General features: G+C 40.0%; 1 protein-coding gene across 6 annotated transcripts; it reads right to left on the reverse strand.

Annotated features, from left to right (window-relative positions):
- Positions 1 to 367: 367 nt before the first annotated feature.
- Positions 368 to 5,248, reverse strand: LOC147617090 (uncharacterized). Of its 6 annotated transcripts, XM_086776699.1 has the most exons (4): positions 4,407 to 5,248; positions 2,523 to 4,305; positions 2,280 to 2,432; positions 368 to 1,932 (listed from the first exon to the last, which is right to left on the reverse strand). In XM_086776699.1, exons 3-4 carry the CDS (start codon positions 2,371 to 2,373, stop codon positions 623 to 625), a joined length of 1,404 nt encoding a protein of 467 aa, XP_086632825.1. In that variant the 5' UTR covers positions 2,374 to 2,432; positions 2,523 to 4,305; positions 4,407 to 5,248; the 3' UTR covers positions 368 to 622. The 6 variants fall into 6 exon arrangements, with proteins under 6 accessions (XP_086632825.1, XP_086632829.1, XP_086632827.1 ...); XM_086776703.1 differs by lacking the exon at positions 2,523 to 4,305; XM_086776701.1 differs by lacking the exon at positions 4,407 to 5,248 and having other exon boundaries at positions 3,444 to 4,400.
- Positions 5,249 to 18,383: the final 13,135 nt, after the last annotated feature.

Genomic DNA, 18,383 nt, shown 5'->3' on the forward strand with positions numbered 1-18,383 from the left:
CCAGAAATGTGCACAATTCTAGTGCACAGGAACAGGCCCCAAGTTTAGGAGAAAGGGGCAGTTTACCTGATAGCATGCTAGAAAGTGGCTAAAGTAGGAAAATCCTATCAAATCAGACTGCACAACATGGAGCTTGTGCAAAGCCAATTAATGAAAAGATTAGAGCATTGAAATGTAGATGTAGATCATTTTGCAAAATGCAAGCTCCAATTTGCAACTAATTGATGAGATTTTTGCAAATGGGTACTTCTGGCTGAGTATTGCCCTGCAAGTCCCATGGGTGTAGGGACAAAACCCTTGCATGGCAGACTGAACAAAGAGACAATACAAGAGAAGGCATTACACACACCTTCCCCTTTCTGGTGTATGATAAAAAAATGCAAGCCCTTCATATATATGTGTTGACTATACAGCATGGAAGCCCTTAAGTCCATAAATACAATGATGAAACCAGACTCTATATTGTGTATCATGCAGTGCAAGACAGAGCTACATGATAGCAAGCTTGTCTCAATTCACCTCATGTTTTTGTGGAACCAACCCGGAGCTCAAGGGCTCATGCTTTTGCAAACAAAAGGAAAGAAAGAAAGAAAAAAAGAGGAACTCCGAGAGGCCCTACAAACTACAGAGCTACAGTGAAAGGCTGAGCTGCCTTTGAGCCCCTCTGATCACCCATGAAAAAAAACATTTTCCATGCTGGAAACAGCGGCCGAGAAGCGGCGGTGGCAGCGACGGCCGCACTTGAGGCATGCAGTCTTTGCTTCAAAAGCCCCAGCACCAGTTCCAATCTCTGATTTTTGCTCTTTAAAAGATCCATGCTGAAGCAGAGCTGGCGGATGGCTTCCCTTTTCTCCTCCCCCCTTTCCAGAATGGTGAGCTTTTGCTTCCTATTCTCCTCCATCAAGAGGGCCACTTGCCCTTGTAAACCTTTCAACAACACAGCCACACTCTGCTCTGGTGAGCTACAAAATTTGATCAAACGATGGCTATGCTTGCCCTCAGCCACATCATCCTTCCCCAACTCATCACAACTACAAGCATCATCTTCACCAGCAGAACGATCAGATTCCTCCTCTAGGAAAGGGAGTACTTCCGGCACCTCTTTCGCCAGTATGTTACTTGCCAAGAGGTCATCAACCTGCTGCCTGGTGGTGTTCTCCATCTTCAACAGTAGGAGGTCCTTGTTGAGCTCATCCACTTTGTTTCTGAGAGCGTCTGCCTCCTTCTGTGTGCTTCCATGGTCGTCTTCAAGGGCTTTTATTTTGCTCTGGAGGGCAGAGTTGAGCTGGAGGGTCTTTTGCTGGGAGTTGGCCAGAATTTTGTTCTCCTTTTCCAAGCTCTCAATCTCCTGTCGGAGCTTATTAAGAGGGGTCAAATTATCCACTTCCGAATCAGAGGAAGATGATGACAAATCTCCATCTGGGGAGTCATGAAGCTCCATGCATGGGTCATCATTGCTCCTTTGTTTAGGATGCTCAATGCATGGATCATCAAAGCTAGCTTGTTTGGTATGCTCACCATGTGGAGATTGCATTTGATCCTCTGATTGGGCAGCCTTCTTCACTTGATCCTCTGATTGGGAAGCCTTCTTCACTTGATCCTCCGATTGGCAAGCCTTCTTTAGTAAGCTCTCAAATGTGTGGTTTCTCTTTCTTAGAGGAGAGTAATGGAACCGCCTACCACCCGGCCCCGTGCTCTTTGGAGAGTCACACGACAAGCCATACTGGACTTGCAATGCCCTAGGGATGTTCTGTCGGATCTCTCCTGTGAGATGGTCATAACGCTCTGCCAAAGACCTGTATGCGCGGTAGAACTCCTCGACTAGGTTCACGAGCTCTGGCCTCTTCTGATAATACATTTCGGCTCTCTGCGCAAAGGAATCAGCATCCTCCTCTATCAATCTCAGCATCTCCTTCACTTTCTCATCTAGATCTGGACAACCAAAGCCTAGTAGTGGTGAGAAAGGTTCAATGCAAAAGCTCATGAAAACAATATCAAAAGACTAGATCAAATAAGCATACTAGCAGAGAACCTTCTAGAGTTATTTAGGCACATGATACAACAGGGCATGCATGTCACATAGGGCCCATTCAGGCGGCCTAAACCCTAAACCCTAAACCCCAAAACCCCCCATCTGAGCAATGGGAGGGGAAAGTTGTGTAAAGAACATAATATACCTTCACACAGGGTATACAACAAACACCAGAATGCAAGATTGTGGACGAACCTTTAGAATTTAGATCAAAGGAAAGTGATTTTATCGATGAGAGCTCACACACCTTGAAGGTTAGATTGAAGCCATACAGAGTGCTTGGGGCTGTTGTGGCTGTCCCACCACCATGAGTGTGAGGGGCTCCTTTCCAGCTTCAACATGGCCCTCTTATCTTGGCAAATCAGTGTTTTCAGGTGTTCTATTCAAGGGTTTTGTAATGCTGAAAGAATCCAACCAAAAATCAATAATTAGCAACTTAAATATGCCTAGCTTAGAATCTGCAACAGCATATCATGACTTGATGCATTACACGATAGGCAGTAGAATTGCAGCATGGTTAACAGCAACCTCACAAGGTTAGCAGCATTACAGCATGATTAGCAGCATCATCACATGATAAACAGCACTGTGACATGATTATGCCATGGATGGTTAGCGGCATCATCGCAGGATTAGTAGCATTATTGGATCATTAGCAGCATAATGACATGATCAGCAGCAGCATCACATAATAAACAGCACCACGATATGACATGGATGGTTAGCAGCACCATCACACGGTTAGCAACATTGCAGTGTGATTCGCAGCACTGTGACATGATTAGCAGCACCATGACATGATTAACAGCATCGTCACGCAACTAGCAGCATCATGGCATGATTAGCAAACTGTCAAGAGAGAGCAAACCAAAGCAGGACTAGAAGTCGATAAGGAAGAGCAAATTAATAGGCTAATTATCACATCATTCGCAAAGATAACATGACAATTCTGTCAATAAGAAAGAGCAATTAATTAATGGGCTAAACACCACCTGATAAGCTAAGATAGCATAGCTAAACTGTCCTTACAGATAATGAACAGGCATAAGAAAGGCCTGGACTCTGCAAGATCTGTTAAGCGAAAAAAGGTAGGTGGCAAACATCACATTAGCATGACTGCAATAGAAAGTAGGTGACCAAACACCACATTAGGAAACAGTAAGGGAGATTAAGGGAGACTAATGAAGATTAAGATCTGCAAACAGAGATAGAGAGGCGAAAGTGATTCTATTAAGTGCGTGATTACATACCTAGATTCTCCAAAATAAAAATAAAAAAAAACTCGGACGACGGCAACAAATAAAACGAAGCTATCGTACATATTTGGGGAAAAAAAAACTGCCGTAAATTTTGTAACCGCTTTGCGTTCCTCTTATCGCACTTGCACTCAGATTCCACGACGGATTTTTACCGGTAAAACCAACGGATCTCGTGCCGGATTATGACGGGAAGAATCGTCCGACAGCGCTCCTTGCTCCCAAATTTCCGTCCTTTGCCTTCTTAATCAACAGAATCTTCAGAAAAACTGCATTGTACTTCCGCCCAAATGATTTATTACCCAAATGCCTTCTAATTAAGCTCAGATCCCACTTGTCCCCTTAATTGCCTTCTAATAAGCCCACTGAAATATCTAAAATGGTATTAAACGTCCCAAACACGCCTCAGTTCGCCTCTCTGCTTCTTCGCCCAAATGCTACTTCACCCCAAAAGTACTTCAAAAAACTGCTTTTCAAATCAGGCAATTGTTTCTTCGATTGCTTCTCCCAGCGCTAAAAAACATTTCCCCTTCTAGAAATCTGCTAACCACACTGCCGAGGTGAACTAAAAATCAAAGCCTGCTAATCACCCCCAGACTCAACCCAAATCGCTTGCTAATCTCACTGCCGAAGTGATTAAGAGGGAAAATATCTACTAATTACCCCCTGGCTAAGCCCGAAATGTTAGCTAATGTCACTGCCCAAGTGATTAAAAAGGGAGCCTGCAAGCTACCCCAAAACTCATTCGGTAAAGAACCGCCCCTAATCAACCCACTACAGGATAATCTTAACCCATATTTACCAACCTAATCGGCTTCAAGTTCCTCTTCTAGAGTCCGTTAATCCCACTGCCCATCTGACAAAAAGACATGAATCAGTTAAACTTCTGCTAATCTTACTTAAAAGATTAAAAAAAAGTGGAGAAAAATCTCCTCTCTCTCGTGATGCGTGCTGGGCAGCTGGCCTTTCACGTCTCGTTTTCATCATTTCCCGCTCCCCGCGCCTGCTAATCGAGCACTGGTGAAAGTAATCAAGAGCTAGTGATACTAATTAGGGTGCTAATTATATGATTACGTTCTAAATCTAAACGTTGGGTTTTAAGACGCCGAGGCACGCACCCATGATGTGCATTTACGGAAACTCCCATTTTGCCAGTTGCGCAAAAGCTTCAGTAGTTGTCCCACTGCAGTAGTTTCTGCTGTAGCCTGGGCCCTGTGGCCCTGTACGTCTTGAAGAAAATGTGCGTGGGGCACCCAATTCAAATCGCCCAACACGGCCCCAGCTTTTCAAAAGCCATTAGTTACGTGATTAATTATATCACTAATCAAACAGCTAGTTAATAACTCGTGAATTCATGAATTATTCTAATTTCTAATTAGCCATTCGCTAATCATTCAATTCAGTAATTAGCTAATTACGCCCAATTATCCCAGACAGATAATGACCCATTAATTACCTAAATGAGTTTGTTGACGATCCATGAATTAACCTAACCGGTCATTTATCCAAAAAGTTGGTTAATAATTCATGACTTCATGAATTATTCTAATTAGCCATTCGCTAATCATTCAATTCAGTAATTAGCTAGTTACACCCAATTAACCCAGATAATGACCCATCCATTACCTAAATTAGTTTGCTGACAATCCATGAATTAATTTAACGGGCCATCAGTTAATCAAATAATTAAGTGGTTAGCTTGTAAAAACCAATTAAAGTAGTGATCATCATCGGCTAATTAATCAATTGATACACGTTCTAATTATAAACTAATTAGTGAGTTGGTCCACTGACTCACTGTATTAGTATTAGTCTTACATAGTGTCCTTCTATCTCGGCTTATTTTAACTAGGTGCTTAATCTTAAACAATCAATCATTTAATCAAGTTTGTCTCTATTAACTCGGGGCTTATTTTTAACTAGGTGCTTAATCATTAATCATCTAAACCAATCAATCATTTAATCCACTTAGTTTGTACTATCTCTTGGCTTGCTTACTAGAGTTTCTACCAACAAGGCCATTAATGATATCCACTTGGTCTCTTGGATGTGCATTGTGTTCCTTTACCTTAACAAAAAGACCTTTTGTCTCAATCACCATATTTTTTTTCCTCATAAAGCTTTTTTTTTAATGGATATTATACAAGTCTACTCTCACCCGTCTTTGACGAGGTTGACACCTCTCTCTCTCTTTTTGGCTCTAGGTTGCATTCTACCAACGTTAATACCCCTCTCTCTCTCTCTCTCTCTCTCCCTCCTGAGGTTGATACCTCTCTCTGTCTCTCTTTTCGGCCCTGTCCCCTCCACACTTTGTCCACACACCCCGCCCTTTGCATTCCTTGATGACACATGTCAAAAGAAACTTAAGTCTCCTTTATATATAGTATAGATAAGGAGAGCTCCAAAGCTAAAAGATAGTCAATAAATCAATAACACCCACTTTGAGTGACTTCAACTTATCTAACTTATCTAATCTACTATAACCACATTAGTATTATGATTAACCACAATCAATATCAATCATAATATATTACCTAATCCAAGGGGTGGGGGAGTAGCCCAACGGTAAAGCTTCTTTGGCTCGAGCTTTCCAAAGCTCGAGCTCTGCGAAAAAAAACCAAAAAAAACTACCAAATGGTGAAAAAATAATGGAGATCTCTTTGGCAAATTTATAATAAATATATATACAACTAAAACCCAGCCAAAATCTTAAAAATTGCGAACCTTCGACTCTAAAATTTACAAATAATTTTTAAGTTTTAATGGTGCAAAATATATTATACTTGGATTCTTTTCACACATTGGCACAAGGTTTCCTCGACACCCCTACATCATAAGGTATGGCCCATGGGGTTTAAAAACCTCCTTGTATTTTGTTTTGTGTGTGTGTGAAACCTAATCCAAGCTCTAAGGGGGGGGGGGGGGGGGGGCAGAGAGACCTAAGTTTATTATATCTAAATACAACTACCAACTTACGAAAATTGAAGGATATTGCATCTAAAAACAATGTATTTATTTAGTTGCATTTGATGAAAATTGCCCACACTTTCAAGTTTCATCATGTAAGTTGATTACTAAGGAGATGGATTTCACCTATGTAAACTAATTGACCACACAACAAGATTATTTTGAAGAATGCATAACAATTTATGGGTCTTCTTATACAATGTCCTTTTTCTCATGTTTGATGGATGTTGAGTGAAGTTTTGGTGGGTTTTTCTCGTGATTGATGAATGCTATTTATGTAGGACTCACCATAACATTGTTAGCTACATTGCCCATTTATCCATAGCTATATTGCTCATTCATTTTGCTTTGAGTTGATTTTTTACTTTTCCCTCTTCCATTAAATTGTCCCTAGTTTATAGAAACCCCATATTTTCTCACATATATTAGAGCAATAATGGATAGCTTTATTGGTAAATTTTTGAAAGTCCAACAGGTGTCAACGTCGTCAGCAAGGATTTTCAATTCTCTTATGTATCAAAGGCTTTAAAATAGAGGCTAAGGCTAATTTGCCTTTATTAATAATCAAATTGACCCTAGTTTACATGAACCCCCTATTTTCCCAAGAGTATCGAATTGATGGCTTTGTCCTTATTTGATTTACTCCCCCCCCCCTCTCCTCTTGTGCTAAGACCTTATCTTTCACTAAACCAAAAAACCTCATCCTTTTTTATACATTAAAGTAATTAATTCATTAAAATATCCTTCTTTCAAATCCCCTTAGTCTATCCCTTTTGCCAAAAGCTCCTCTTTTATAAAAAATGACTTTCTCATAAATGTGAAAAAGGCTAGTAAGCTCAACTACTAAATGAGAGAAAAGGAGAGAAGATGGACGTGGGATGTAAGCTAACTTTCTATAAAGCAAGGTGAAAACTTTTTAGTGAATACATTTAATACAAAGAGATTATGGCTTTATAATAAATTCCTTAGAATATGCTTAAGTCTCAAGTGTACTAGATCTAACTTTTAGTGAATACATTTTATATAAAGAGGTTGATGGCTTTACTATAAATTCCTTTCAAATATGCTCAAGTCCTAAGTGTACTAGATATAATTTATCACCAATCCCTCCTCTACACTCTATAAAAAAGTCCTTACACTTTTGAATATGTCTACTTCCTTCAACCGCCATATCTTATAAATCAATGAAAATTGATTGTGTTCGTGTTCATCTTGTGACACTACTAGTATGAGGACATTAAAGTTCCATACTTTTTGTTATTTCAATCAAGACCAAGCAAGGAAAGATCTTGTGATGACTACCAGAAAAACACTCTTGAAATTGGAGTGTAGGTAGGTGGAAAGTAAAAAGTTATGACACAAGGCACAATTTGGATTTAGTTTTGATTATTGTTTGAAGTTTGGAAAGTGGTTTTGAAATTTGAGGACAAAACTTAACCACATTCCAATTTAGGGATTCCCCCTTCACCAACTCTCAAAATCACCCACAAATTGTAAGTTTTCAAAACTACAAGGTACCTAAATAAGTTATTCTACAATCCTATGCACATTGCACAATTTGCAATCCTTTTTGTAAGAAAAACACTCTTGAAATTGGAGTGTAGGTAGGTGGAAAGTAAAAAGTTATGACACAAAACACAATTTGGATTTAGTTTTGATTATTGTTTTTTGAAGTTTGGAAAGTGGTTTTGAAATTTGGGGACAAAATAACCACATTCCAATTTAGGGATCCCCCCTTCACCAACTCTCAAGATCACCCACAAATTGTAAGTTTTTAAAAATACAAGGTACCTAAATAAGTTATTCCACACTCCTATGTACATTGCACAAATTGCAATCCTTTTTGTAATGGAGATTTTTCAAATAAAGTGGTGTTGCTTGAACTTAGAAGGAGGTCACATGTGATTACAAATTCAAGGGGGTGGGTTTCATACTATACAATCATGTCATTGGGATGCAAGAAACAATAATTTCCTTACAATAGTTTACTTGTGAGCTCTCATTCTTCCCTCTTCTTGCTTGCATGTATGCTTTCAGTGAATCTTGCATTCTTGATGGATACATGCTAGATAGGTTTGATTGTAGGTTTTCTTCTTGCAAAAGCTTCTTCTTCTCCCCCCGTCTTTGTGAGAGATAACCATCATGAATAACCATCTCTTCTTGCCTCTATCTAGGCATTGAGAGCTCTCTCTTCAAGGGAGTGGGTTTCGTACTATACAACCATGTCATTTTGGGATACCATTTGTTAACCGCTCTATTGGTTAACATGATTTCGCCTACCCAACCTACCGTAAGGCGCTTTGCCATCTTCCCCTCGTGAGAATGTGTACTTAACTTTTGTAAGATGATGCTCAAACATATAAAACAACCTTACCATAAACTTAATGTCAAATAGAGAAAGTCTATGGACTTAGTGTACATACTTGCTTAAGAATTAATAGAGGCCGGACCATTTTTAAGTTAGGTTGGACTAGTGTGAAAACTAATCACTTGTATATATGTCATTTTTTACAATAAGCAAGAAACAATCATTCACTTACAAAATAGTTTACTTGTGAGCTTTCCTTCTTCCCTCTTCTTACTTTCTTATATACTTTTGAATCTTGGTTCCTTGATGGATGCATTCTAGATAGGTTTGATTGTAGGTTTTCTTCTTGTACTAGCTTCTTCTTCTCCCCCGCACCCTCGGCGGTGCCTTTGTGAGAGATAACCATTGTGAAGAACCATCTCTTCTTGCCTCCATCTAAGCATTGAGAGTTTTCCCTTCACTAATTAGGCCTACTTCATACCAAGGAAGTACGTGAGCCGAGTTCATATAAAAAAAGGTTTACATATATGGAAACCTGGACAAGTGAACTTGCATACGTGAGCTAAGGGACATGAGCCCAGACACTTGAACCTACAGACATGAGCTTGCAAACACGAGTCTAGAGGTATGAACCTATAGACGTGAACCTATATACATGAGCCTAGACATGTGAACCTATAGACATGAGCCAGCAGACGTGAATCTAGGGGTGTGAATCTAGGGGTGTGAATCTACAGAGGTGAGCCTACACATGTGAACTTAGAGACATGAGTTGAGATATAAACCTAGATACGTTGGCCTAGCAGCAACAAAAAATAAAAATAAGAAAATTTATTAGAAAATAACAATACAGTGAATTGTAACACATCAAACCACGCCTCCTTAAACCCATCAAACCACGCCTCCTTAAACCCACCAAGCCTTCAATTCCTAACAAATCTAGCATTTAACAGAGTGTTCCCTTGTTAAGAAGGATGGACTCCTTTGAATCCACCTCAAGTAAGGAGCTTTGGAAATAAAGGAGCCAATGAAACATAGATGTGAATGGAGGAATAGTGGAACACCTAGAAATAGGAGCCGCCATGTCCTTCGACCTTTGGATGCACCAATTGGCTCTGTAAACAACACTTAAAATTTCATGAAGAATGCATTCAATCACCCTATCTTTGGGTGCAACTTCTATGAAGAAGCAAGAGCGAGACTTGGAATCTCAAGGTTCGTGAAGCGGTTAAACCATATTAGAACTCTGGATACACCAAACAACTCTGTAAACAACACTTAAAATTTCCTGAAGAAGACATTCAATCGCCCTAACTTTAGGTGTAACTCCTATGAAGAAGCAAGAGCAAGACTTGGAATCTCAAGGTTCACTACCACGTGAAGCAGTTAAACCATATTAGATACCATAATATTTCAAACATTTGGTGCCAATCTTGAGCAAGGTTTATCCCAAGCCAACCATGACTAGTAATAGTCCAACAATCAAAGTTATGGTGCCCTAACCCCATGGGGTAAGAGATCCCATACCCTGAAAACAAAGGGTCTCACACAATCACATCCTTACATTTCAATGCCATGTGAATATACAGAAGACATGCTGAGGATGGCATTTGAAATGGGAAGGGGGGTTGTGAGACCAACATAACACCTAAAAGCTCAGTGTTGGGCTCTACCAAGCTAATTCATATCTCATGGATGATGACCAAATTTGATGGAATTGGAGATTCCATTCAGTACCTGGAAATGTTTGATCAAATTGGTGAGGCCATGGGACGGATTAATGATCCGACTAAGATTTTCTCATTTAGGCTTTGTTGTGACGCAAAGTAGGCCACTGGTATAGGTCCACTTGAAAAGGCTAGCTCTACGAGGGCTTATCTATTGCTCATCATTATGATTGGTCTTAAGAGAAAAAAGCTTCTTGACCATCTCTACAAGTCTACACACTGTTGAGATATTGAGCTCAACTAGTGCTATATGGACATTGATGACCTGCTGGGGTGATAGCTTCCACACTTATGCCACTAGAACAATTGGTGAGATTATGGCTATAGAGAAGAGAAGAAGATAGAAGAAAATCATTATGATTGGTCTTAAGAGAAAAAAGCTTCTTGACCATCTCTACAAGTCTACACACTGTTGAGATATTGAGCTCAACTAGTGCTATGGACATTGATGACCCGCTGGGGTGATAGCTTCCACACTTATGCCACTAGCACAATTGGTGAGATTATGGCTATAGAGAAGAGAAGAAGATAGAAGAAAATTCAGCCATCCATCTCACTCTTGTGTCTTACTCTCTCTTGTGTGTATATGTTTGCTTGCAAAGGAACTCGAATTCTCCCTCTCCCCTACATCCTCTTTATGGCATCAGAGCTTTGGTTTGTGTGAGAGATAAGGATACAAGAAAGAGGCAAGAACAAGGCAAGTAAGGAAGTGGTACACAGGTAAGGTTATTTCCATATCTTTCCCTCTTTGGTTTTGGAGAAACACCTTTGATAGCTGTGAGAGCTACACGTAGACAAAAGAAACATATTTGGTAGTTGTGAGAGATATTAGGTAAACAGGGAAGTCATTGTCTCAGATTGAGGTATCCTCTCGGGTGAAGGAGGAAGACCACATGGTGTGTAGTTAAGTTCACTTAAGAGTGAGTTTTGATGTGTTTCGGTGCGATTTGAGCACGTTTTGGGCCCCATCTTGGCTCTACAAGTTATTCGCACAGGCACTATGTGAAAGTGTCGATTTTGACTATATATACCCAAATATTATTCGATGCAAAGTTATGACAGAAATTTGGTTGTGGAAATTTTGTGTAAAGAATCTAAGTATTATGGTGTTGGTGTATGCATGTTCAAGCGACTCATCACATATAGTTACAATATAATAGGTTTACAGTACCACAGCGTTAGAGATTACAGGTTCACTATAGTGTTTAAGTTTTTTTTGAAAGCACCATTTGGTAAGTTACTGTTGTAGATAATCATGTTTAACAATCTATCCGAGATTATGAGCAACAAGCTAGATAAGAATAACTTCCAAGCATGAAAGTTTGGAATGACCAATTTCCTTATAATAAGAAAAGGATATTGGGAGTTCATTACATGTGATGAAAAGAAGCCAGAGATTGGTGAAGAAAACCCCACCCCCCTCAATAAGTGCAAGCATATAAAGCATGGCATGAAAGAGCTAGAAAGGTACTGTATTAGTTTTTTGTTAGTGAGCGATAAATTCTATAATTGTGCATATACATGATGCACAAATGCCTAAGGAGTATTGGGACACCTTAGTGAAGATGTACAAAAGCTCGAAAGATGTAGCTAAAGCAGTGACCAGAGGGAAGCTGAGTATAAATGATTAGGATATGTGGAAGCAGGTGATGATACTGCGTGATAATACTATGCATGTTGGTAAAGTGTCATCGTCTATATAGGATGGAAGAATGAAGTACTTAGCAAATGTAGTTCATTTTTCAAATATTACAAAGAACCTGTTTCTATTGGATGGATGGTTGAGCAGGGTCTGGAAGTGAGGTTCAATCCTCAGTGTTTTTTGGAATACTTCAAAAATCAGTGCCACTTGGTTGTAAAGGGTAACAGAAATGGCAGGGTGTTTTGTTATACAAATGTATTTTAAGCTCTCTTAAAACTATTATTTTATCCTTTTAGATAATTCGAGGGAATTTGGATTGCCTTTACGTCATGCTAAATTAAGTTAATATTGTTGAAAGAACGGTAGAGGGAGAGGAGACACACACACAGGAGCAAACCCTAATGTATATTGCAAACCCTAACCAAAGAGGGAAGCCATCTCCCTTCTCACACAATGCATGAAGCCATAATCCATAATACACAATGCATGAAGCCATAATCCATAATACACACCACACTCTATGAGTTGTGTCCACACTCTACTAACCCTAGCTAAGGTCCACACACTATGACCAGCTGGACACGCGGTCATTTATGTCTCACACATGTTCCTACCTAACATGCCAACACATAGCATAACTGGCTCACACTGATATCGAGCTTGAATCTCAATAGCCCCTCTCAAGCTCATGATGTACTACCATAGATGAAGATGTAGATGAGCTTGGGATATCAAAGCTCTCAACACTCCCCCTCAAGCTCATCCCATGTACTCCCAACATAGTACGGAAGTACTCAAACTTCTCCCTGCTAAGTGGCTTTGTAAAGATGTCTGCCACCTGCTCTTCAGTCCTCACATACTGTAGATCAACTGTACCATCCAGCACCTTCTCTCTGACAAAATGATAATGGACCTCTATGTGTTTGGTCCTCGCATGAAATACTGGATTCTTGGCCAACTGTATACTGCTCATGTTGTCACAATGAATGACAACTTTGCCATAAATAGGCTCACCCAAATCTGCCAAGAGACTCTTTAACCATACTGCCTCACAGATAGCAATGGTTGCACCCCTGTATTCAACCTCTGTACTAGATAAAGCAACTGTAGGTTGCTTCTTGCTACTCCAACTCACCACGGCACTTCCAAGTGTAAAAGCATATCCACTAGTAGACCTCCTGTCATATGAGCTACCTACCCAATCAGCATCTGTGTAGCCATGTATATCCAAGCTTTTACCACTCTCATAAAGTAGACCATAATGTGCAGTGGTCTTAACATATCGCATAATGCGTCTCACTACATCCAAATGAGGTTTTTTGGGGCTCTGCATAAACTGGCTTACTAGCCCCACAACATAACTCAAATTCGGGCGTGTGATAGTCATGTAAAATGAGACTACCAACCATCTTTTTGTACATAGATGGATCATCCAACTCCTCACCATAATCAGCCCGCAATTTCACATTTTGCTCCATCTCCGCAATGCCTGCGGATCACTCTGAACACCTGTAACTCTAGCATGTGGTGGCACATATCTATCCTGCCTTGCACCAGGTGTGCGTAAAATAGGTATGCCAAGCTCCTCATCCAAACTCTCTGAACTAGATGACTCATAACCTGTGATTCCAATTCCTTCGACCTTCTTCTTTCCTTTATCCATAGCACTACTCCCAGTGCTCACACTCTCATGCCTCAAACGTCCTGACCATGGACGTAAAGTACTACTCTCAGCCTCTGCTGCTGGCCCAGACATAGTAGTAGAACTAAAACTTGCTTGTGGCAAGTTCACAGGCACATCAGCCTTAAGTGACTCAATGACACCCTCATCTTTTACTTTGTACCAACTAGCAAGCTCATCAAACACCACATCTCGTGAGATAACAACTTGCCTAGTTTGTGGATTGTAACATTTGTATGCCTTTCGATCCTGTGCATATCCAACAAATACACACTTTTCTGCCTTAGGATCTAACTTCCTTCTTCTTTCATCAGGCACATGTACATAAGCTATGCATCCAAAAACTTTGAGGTGTCCAATGTCTGGCCTATAACCTGTAAACTGCATCTTTGGCATGCTTCCATGAATGGCTGCTGTAGGTGTTTTGTTCAGTATATATACTGCAGTAGCACATGCTTCTACCCAATAGTAATCTGGCATGCTCTTTTCATTGAGCATCGCCCTAGCCACTTCACATATGACTCTATTCTTTCTCTCAGCCACACCATTCTGCTGAGGTATATACCTGCAAGTCAATTGTCTTCTTATTCCATGCTTTCTCAAGAAATGCTCAAAAGCCTTTGAGGTGTATTCACCACCTCCATCTGTCCTCAAACATTTAATCCAACAGCCATATTGCTTTTCTGCAAAAGCTTTGAAATCCGTGAACCTTTCCAATACTTCACTCTTCTCTCTGAGAAAGTATATCCATGTCATCCTGCTGAAATCATCAATAAATGTCACATAGTATAAACTGCCTTTGATAGATGGGTTTTGTGCAGGACCCCATACATCACTATGTACTATCTCAAGTGGCCTGCTACTCATATTTCCTTCTCTAGGAAATCTCAACCTTGCCTGCTTTCCAAACTGACAGGCTTCACAAACATGCATATTCCCATCATACTTGAATCTAGGCAGCCCACTGACAATGCCTCTTGTCTGCATGTTCTTTAACCTTTGTATATTGACATGTCCAATCCTCTTATGCCACATATCAATGTCCTGTACCACATTTTTACTTTTAGAGAACATGGCTGATTTTAACTCAGGAATCCCAGCATCCAGCTTAAACAACCTGCCTTCTTTCTTGCCTTTAGCAATAACTCTACATCCATGTTTGAAATCCTCAACGAAGCAACCGTGCTCGTTGAAACGAACCTGTAATCCCTATTCCACCATTTGACCAACTGAGGCCAAGCTTTTTGTGATAGAAGGCATATACAATACATCTGACATAGACTTTGTTTGACCATTGTGCATAACCAATGGTACACTTCCAACATGTGTAATGGCATGCTGAGTATCATCTCCTCTTTCCACATAGCCTTTCACATCCATAGGCTTCATATGCTCAAACCATTCACCATGACACGTCATATGGTTTGATGCTCGAGAGTCCATATACCATGTGTCATCATTCTCAGCATTTGTCATCATAGAACCCACATGTTTCATGGCAAACAAATGGTTTGCAGTGCCATCATTACTGCTTGATGCATAATTTCCACCACCATGTTGTGCATAATTTCCATCATAATGACCACCACATTGTGCTCTACCCCCTCTCAAATCATTCTGTTTGCGGAAACAATCTCTCGCCATATGACTAAATTTGCCACAGTAATGGCATTCCACATCTTGTATAGAATTTTGTTGGCCTTGCCAACGTCCTCTACCCACGGGGGTTACCTCTGCCTCTTTGAGGTGTATATCCACGACCACCTCTAGCACCATATGAAGGCTGAAAATTCTGTTGTGATGACCTGTCCTGCCATCCACGACCATTACCACCATGTCCACGTGATGTGAATCTCCCCCTGCCTCGAAAACCTCTCTGCGAATAGAAAGCCCGATTTCTGCCATTATCATCATGGCTAGTAGATGCATCCAGAAATGAATCACTGAGTTTGATTTCCTCAACAAGTAAGAGTGAAACCAACTCATCAAAGTCTACTAAACCTGTACTCCGAACCGAGATGGATGTATCAAAAGATTTATATTCCTTGCCAAGACCACGCAAGGTAATATCCACCAAATCATCATCAGGCATGGAGGCATTTATTGTTGCCAATGCATCTGCAAACTTCTTTATTTCTTGCACATAATCATGGATGCTCCCTTTATTCCGCTTCACATTATGTATCTGCTGTCGCAACTGAGACTTGCGAGTACTCGTGTCTGTATCAAACATCTTTACCAAAGTATCCCATGCATCTTTGGGATTCTCAGCATCCTGTATGTGTATGAGCGTAGCATCAGAAATACATATAGACAGATAATGCAGCACTTTGAATGCTCTTTCTAACCATTGCTTATGAGCAATAACTTGTTGCTGTGTAGGTTGTCGGGGTAGCTCAGGCTCTCGCTTAGCACCTGTAATGAGATTCCAAAAACCTTTTCCTTTCAAGAAACTTTTTATCTTGTACTTCCATGCCTGGAAGTTCTTCCTATCCAACTTTTCACCAACAATCTGTACTGGATTATCCGACATGTTTACTTGATGTGCACCTTCTGCACTCGTCCAAATCTGTAAATGAGCCTTCCTCAGCTCAACCACACTCCAATGAGTGTTCTAGATACTCCAAAGTAATCACAAATCTTCAAATTTGATGTAGAAAATCAACCTGTATGCATCCAAAATGAACTGGCTCACGTAGTCCGAGATACCCTGCTTTGATGCACTTTCCACGGCTCCAAATCACAATGTAGTGGTGCAATCAAGTATGGACAACTTGTATTGACACTTGAACAACCTCAATGTTGAATATCAACACCATCTGACATGTGTACAGATCAATTTTTGAAAACCCCTTTCTTTGTTTTGGGAAAAACCAAAAAAACCAGTAGTAAAATGGCTCTAATTTCTTCAATATTTGTCCAAATTGAGCAACCAGGCATTCAATAGCTTAGCAATGATGTCCACTACCTCCATGTAAGAGGAATTTGTCCAATTGTTTAAGACCAAAGATTAATTGCTCAATTAAAATCACTCTGTTTCTCTGCAAACCAGTGGACAGGCTTTTTAATCAGCTCATTCCCACTTCAATTAGGCATAATTGATCAAACCAAACATGTAGCCCTCTTCTCCAATGTATATAGCAACCAATTGCTAAAGCAATTGTGAAATATATCAAGCAACCAAGTAATAATCGACCTCCTCGCTTCAAATATATCAAAAAACTGCTCTATTTTCCTGTCCAGAATGCGTCGCCTGCATTTGAGGGATTTGGGAGTGATTGAATTGTTAATTGATGAGGTATTCAAGTCCCCAACACACTTGGGTATGTGTGCAACCAGTCAATGCTTGGATTTTTGCCAAAAACATGCTCCAAATGCATCAAATCTTGACCTCCTTTTCTCTGTTTTGTGAGAGCTCAAAAACCAGTAAATTCCACTCATTCAAATGCATTCAAATTGCTCCAAAATCAGTATAGGGCTTGCATAGGAGTTGCCAATACATTCCTCCTTGTCAGATACATGTTTGTTTTGCCAGATTTACATGTATTTCCACCATACATCAGTGCTTCCAACCTTTAATGGAAAGCTTCCAAAAACCAGAAATTTTCTTTGCTTTGAGTTGCTCTAACTTGCTTTGTTTTTGCCTGAATCACCTGCAATCCGCTCAAGGATACTTCTATTAAGTATGAAAAAATTTTACAAAATGGAGATTTCACACCAAGAAAGGTGGAGATCTCAACCAATCAAGAGCCCTGTGCTGCCAATAGGGTCCCGAGTGAGAGGTCCCACTCTCTCATAAACTGGCCGCGCTTCCTCTTCGTAGCCCTCGAAGATCCCTGGGGATTCTGGCCCAGGGTTTGGATGTGGGGTTTACTCGGATTGAAAGAGCATGCACTGCAAGATACCTTGGTTGTCACATTGGCATTGACATTTTGCCTACAGTTCACTCATGTGCTCATGACTATTAAAAGCAAACTTCAGCATTGGAGCAACAGGAAGCTTGTAGTCTAGAACAGATGTCTATAGGCAGATACCAGTCAGAAACATGTCCGTCTGATCCCCCTAAATGTCCTGAGCTTTAACCTTGTATTACAAAGGAAGAAATCAATTTTTCAAAAGATTTTGGAATTCTTTCTATGTACTAGGTGGATACTTGCCCTCCTTAACACTTTCAATTAAATGATTGTAAGCACATTTAATCTTTTCTTTTTTGGAGAATTTTTTACTTGAAAAGTAGTCATCTAGCTGATTGAGCCCCATGTAATAAACACACAAGTGTCTTTCTTCCCATCATAATTCTGAAAAGTGAATGTCTTTCAGCTAATCCATGAGTATTTTTGAGAACTCTGGGCATGCAATGTAGCCTCAACAGTGCATCTAACGTGATCACTTTCCTCTTTTTATCAAAATCGAAAAAATCATGTTTGTGCTTAGAATGCTTAATAAGACACTTTAACTTGGGCGTATGATCATGCTCATTTACTATTTTCTCTTGAAGTGTAGCAATTTGCTCTTGCATTGTTGGTTATGCAGGTAAATTAGCCATTTTGTGCAAACAGATAAATAAATAGAGAAATTATTGTAAATAATTTACAGATAATTAAATAAAGCACATAAATTAACTTAGCTCAATACTCCCAAAATGGCTTAAATTTGTGTTGAACCTGATTTTTTTTCGAAGGTCAAAGTCAAGTCTTGCTTCTTACAATAATTTCGATCGAGTTTATATGGATATGCGAGCTTGAACGTAGGTAAAAATTTGGTTGAAAC

This window comes from Cibotium barometz, chromosome 37 (assembly GCF_041138505.1).
Source record: "Cibotium barometz isolate CiBa-2024 chromosome 37, ASM4113850v1, whole genome shotgun sequence".
Classification (NCBI taxonomy): domain Eukaryota; kingdom Viridiplantae; phylum Streptophyta; class Polypodiopsida; order Cyatheales; family Cibotiaceae; genus Cibotium; species Cibotium barometz.

Bases quoted from the DNA above. Each gene is read 5' to 3' on its own strand.
- LOC147617090 (XM_086776703.1), bottom strand. From the start codon at position 2,373: ATGTTGAAGCTGGAAAGGAGCCCCTCACACTCATGGTGGTGGGACAGC. The intron at 1,933-2,279 runs GTGTGTGAGCTC...TTGGTTGTCCAG, and splicing joins GCTTCAATCTAACCTTCAAG to ATCTAGATGAGAAAGTGAAG.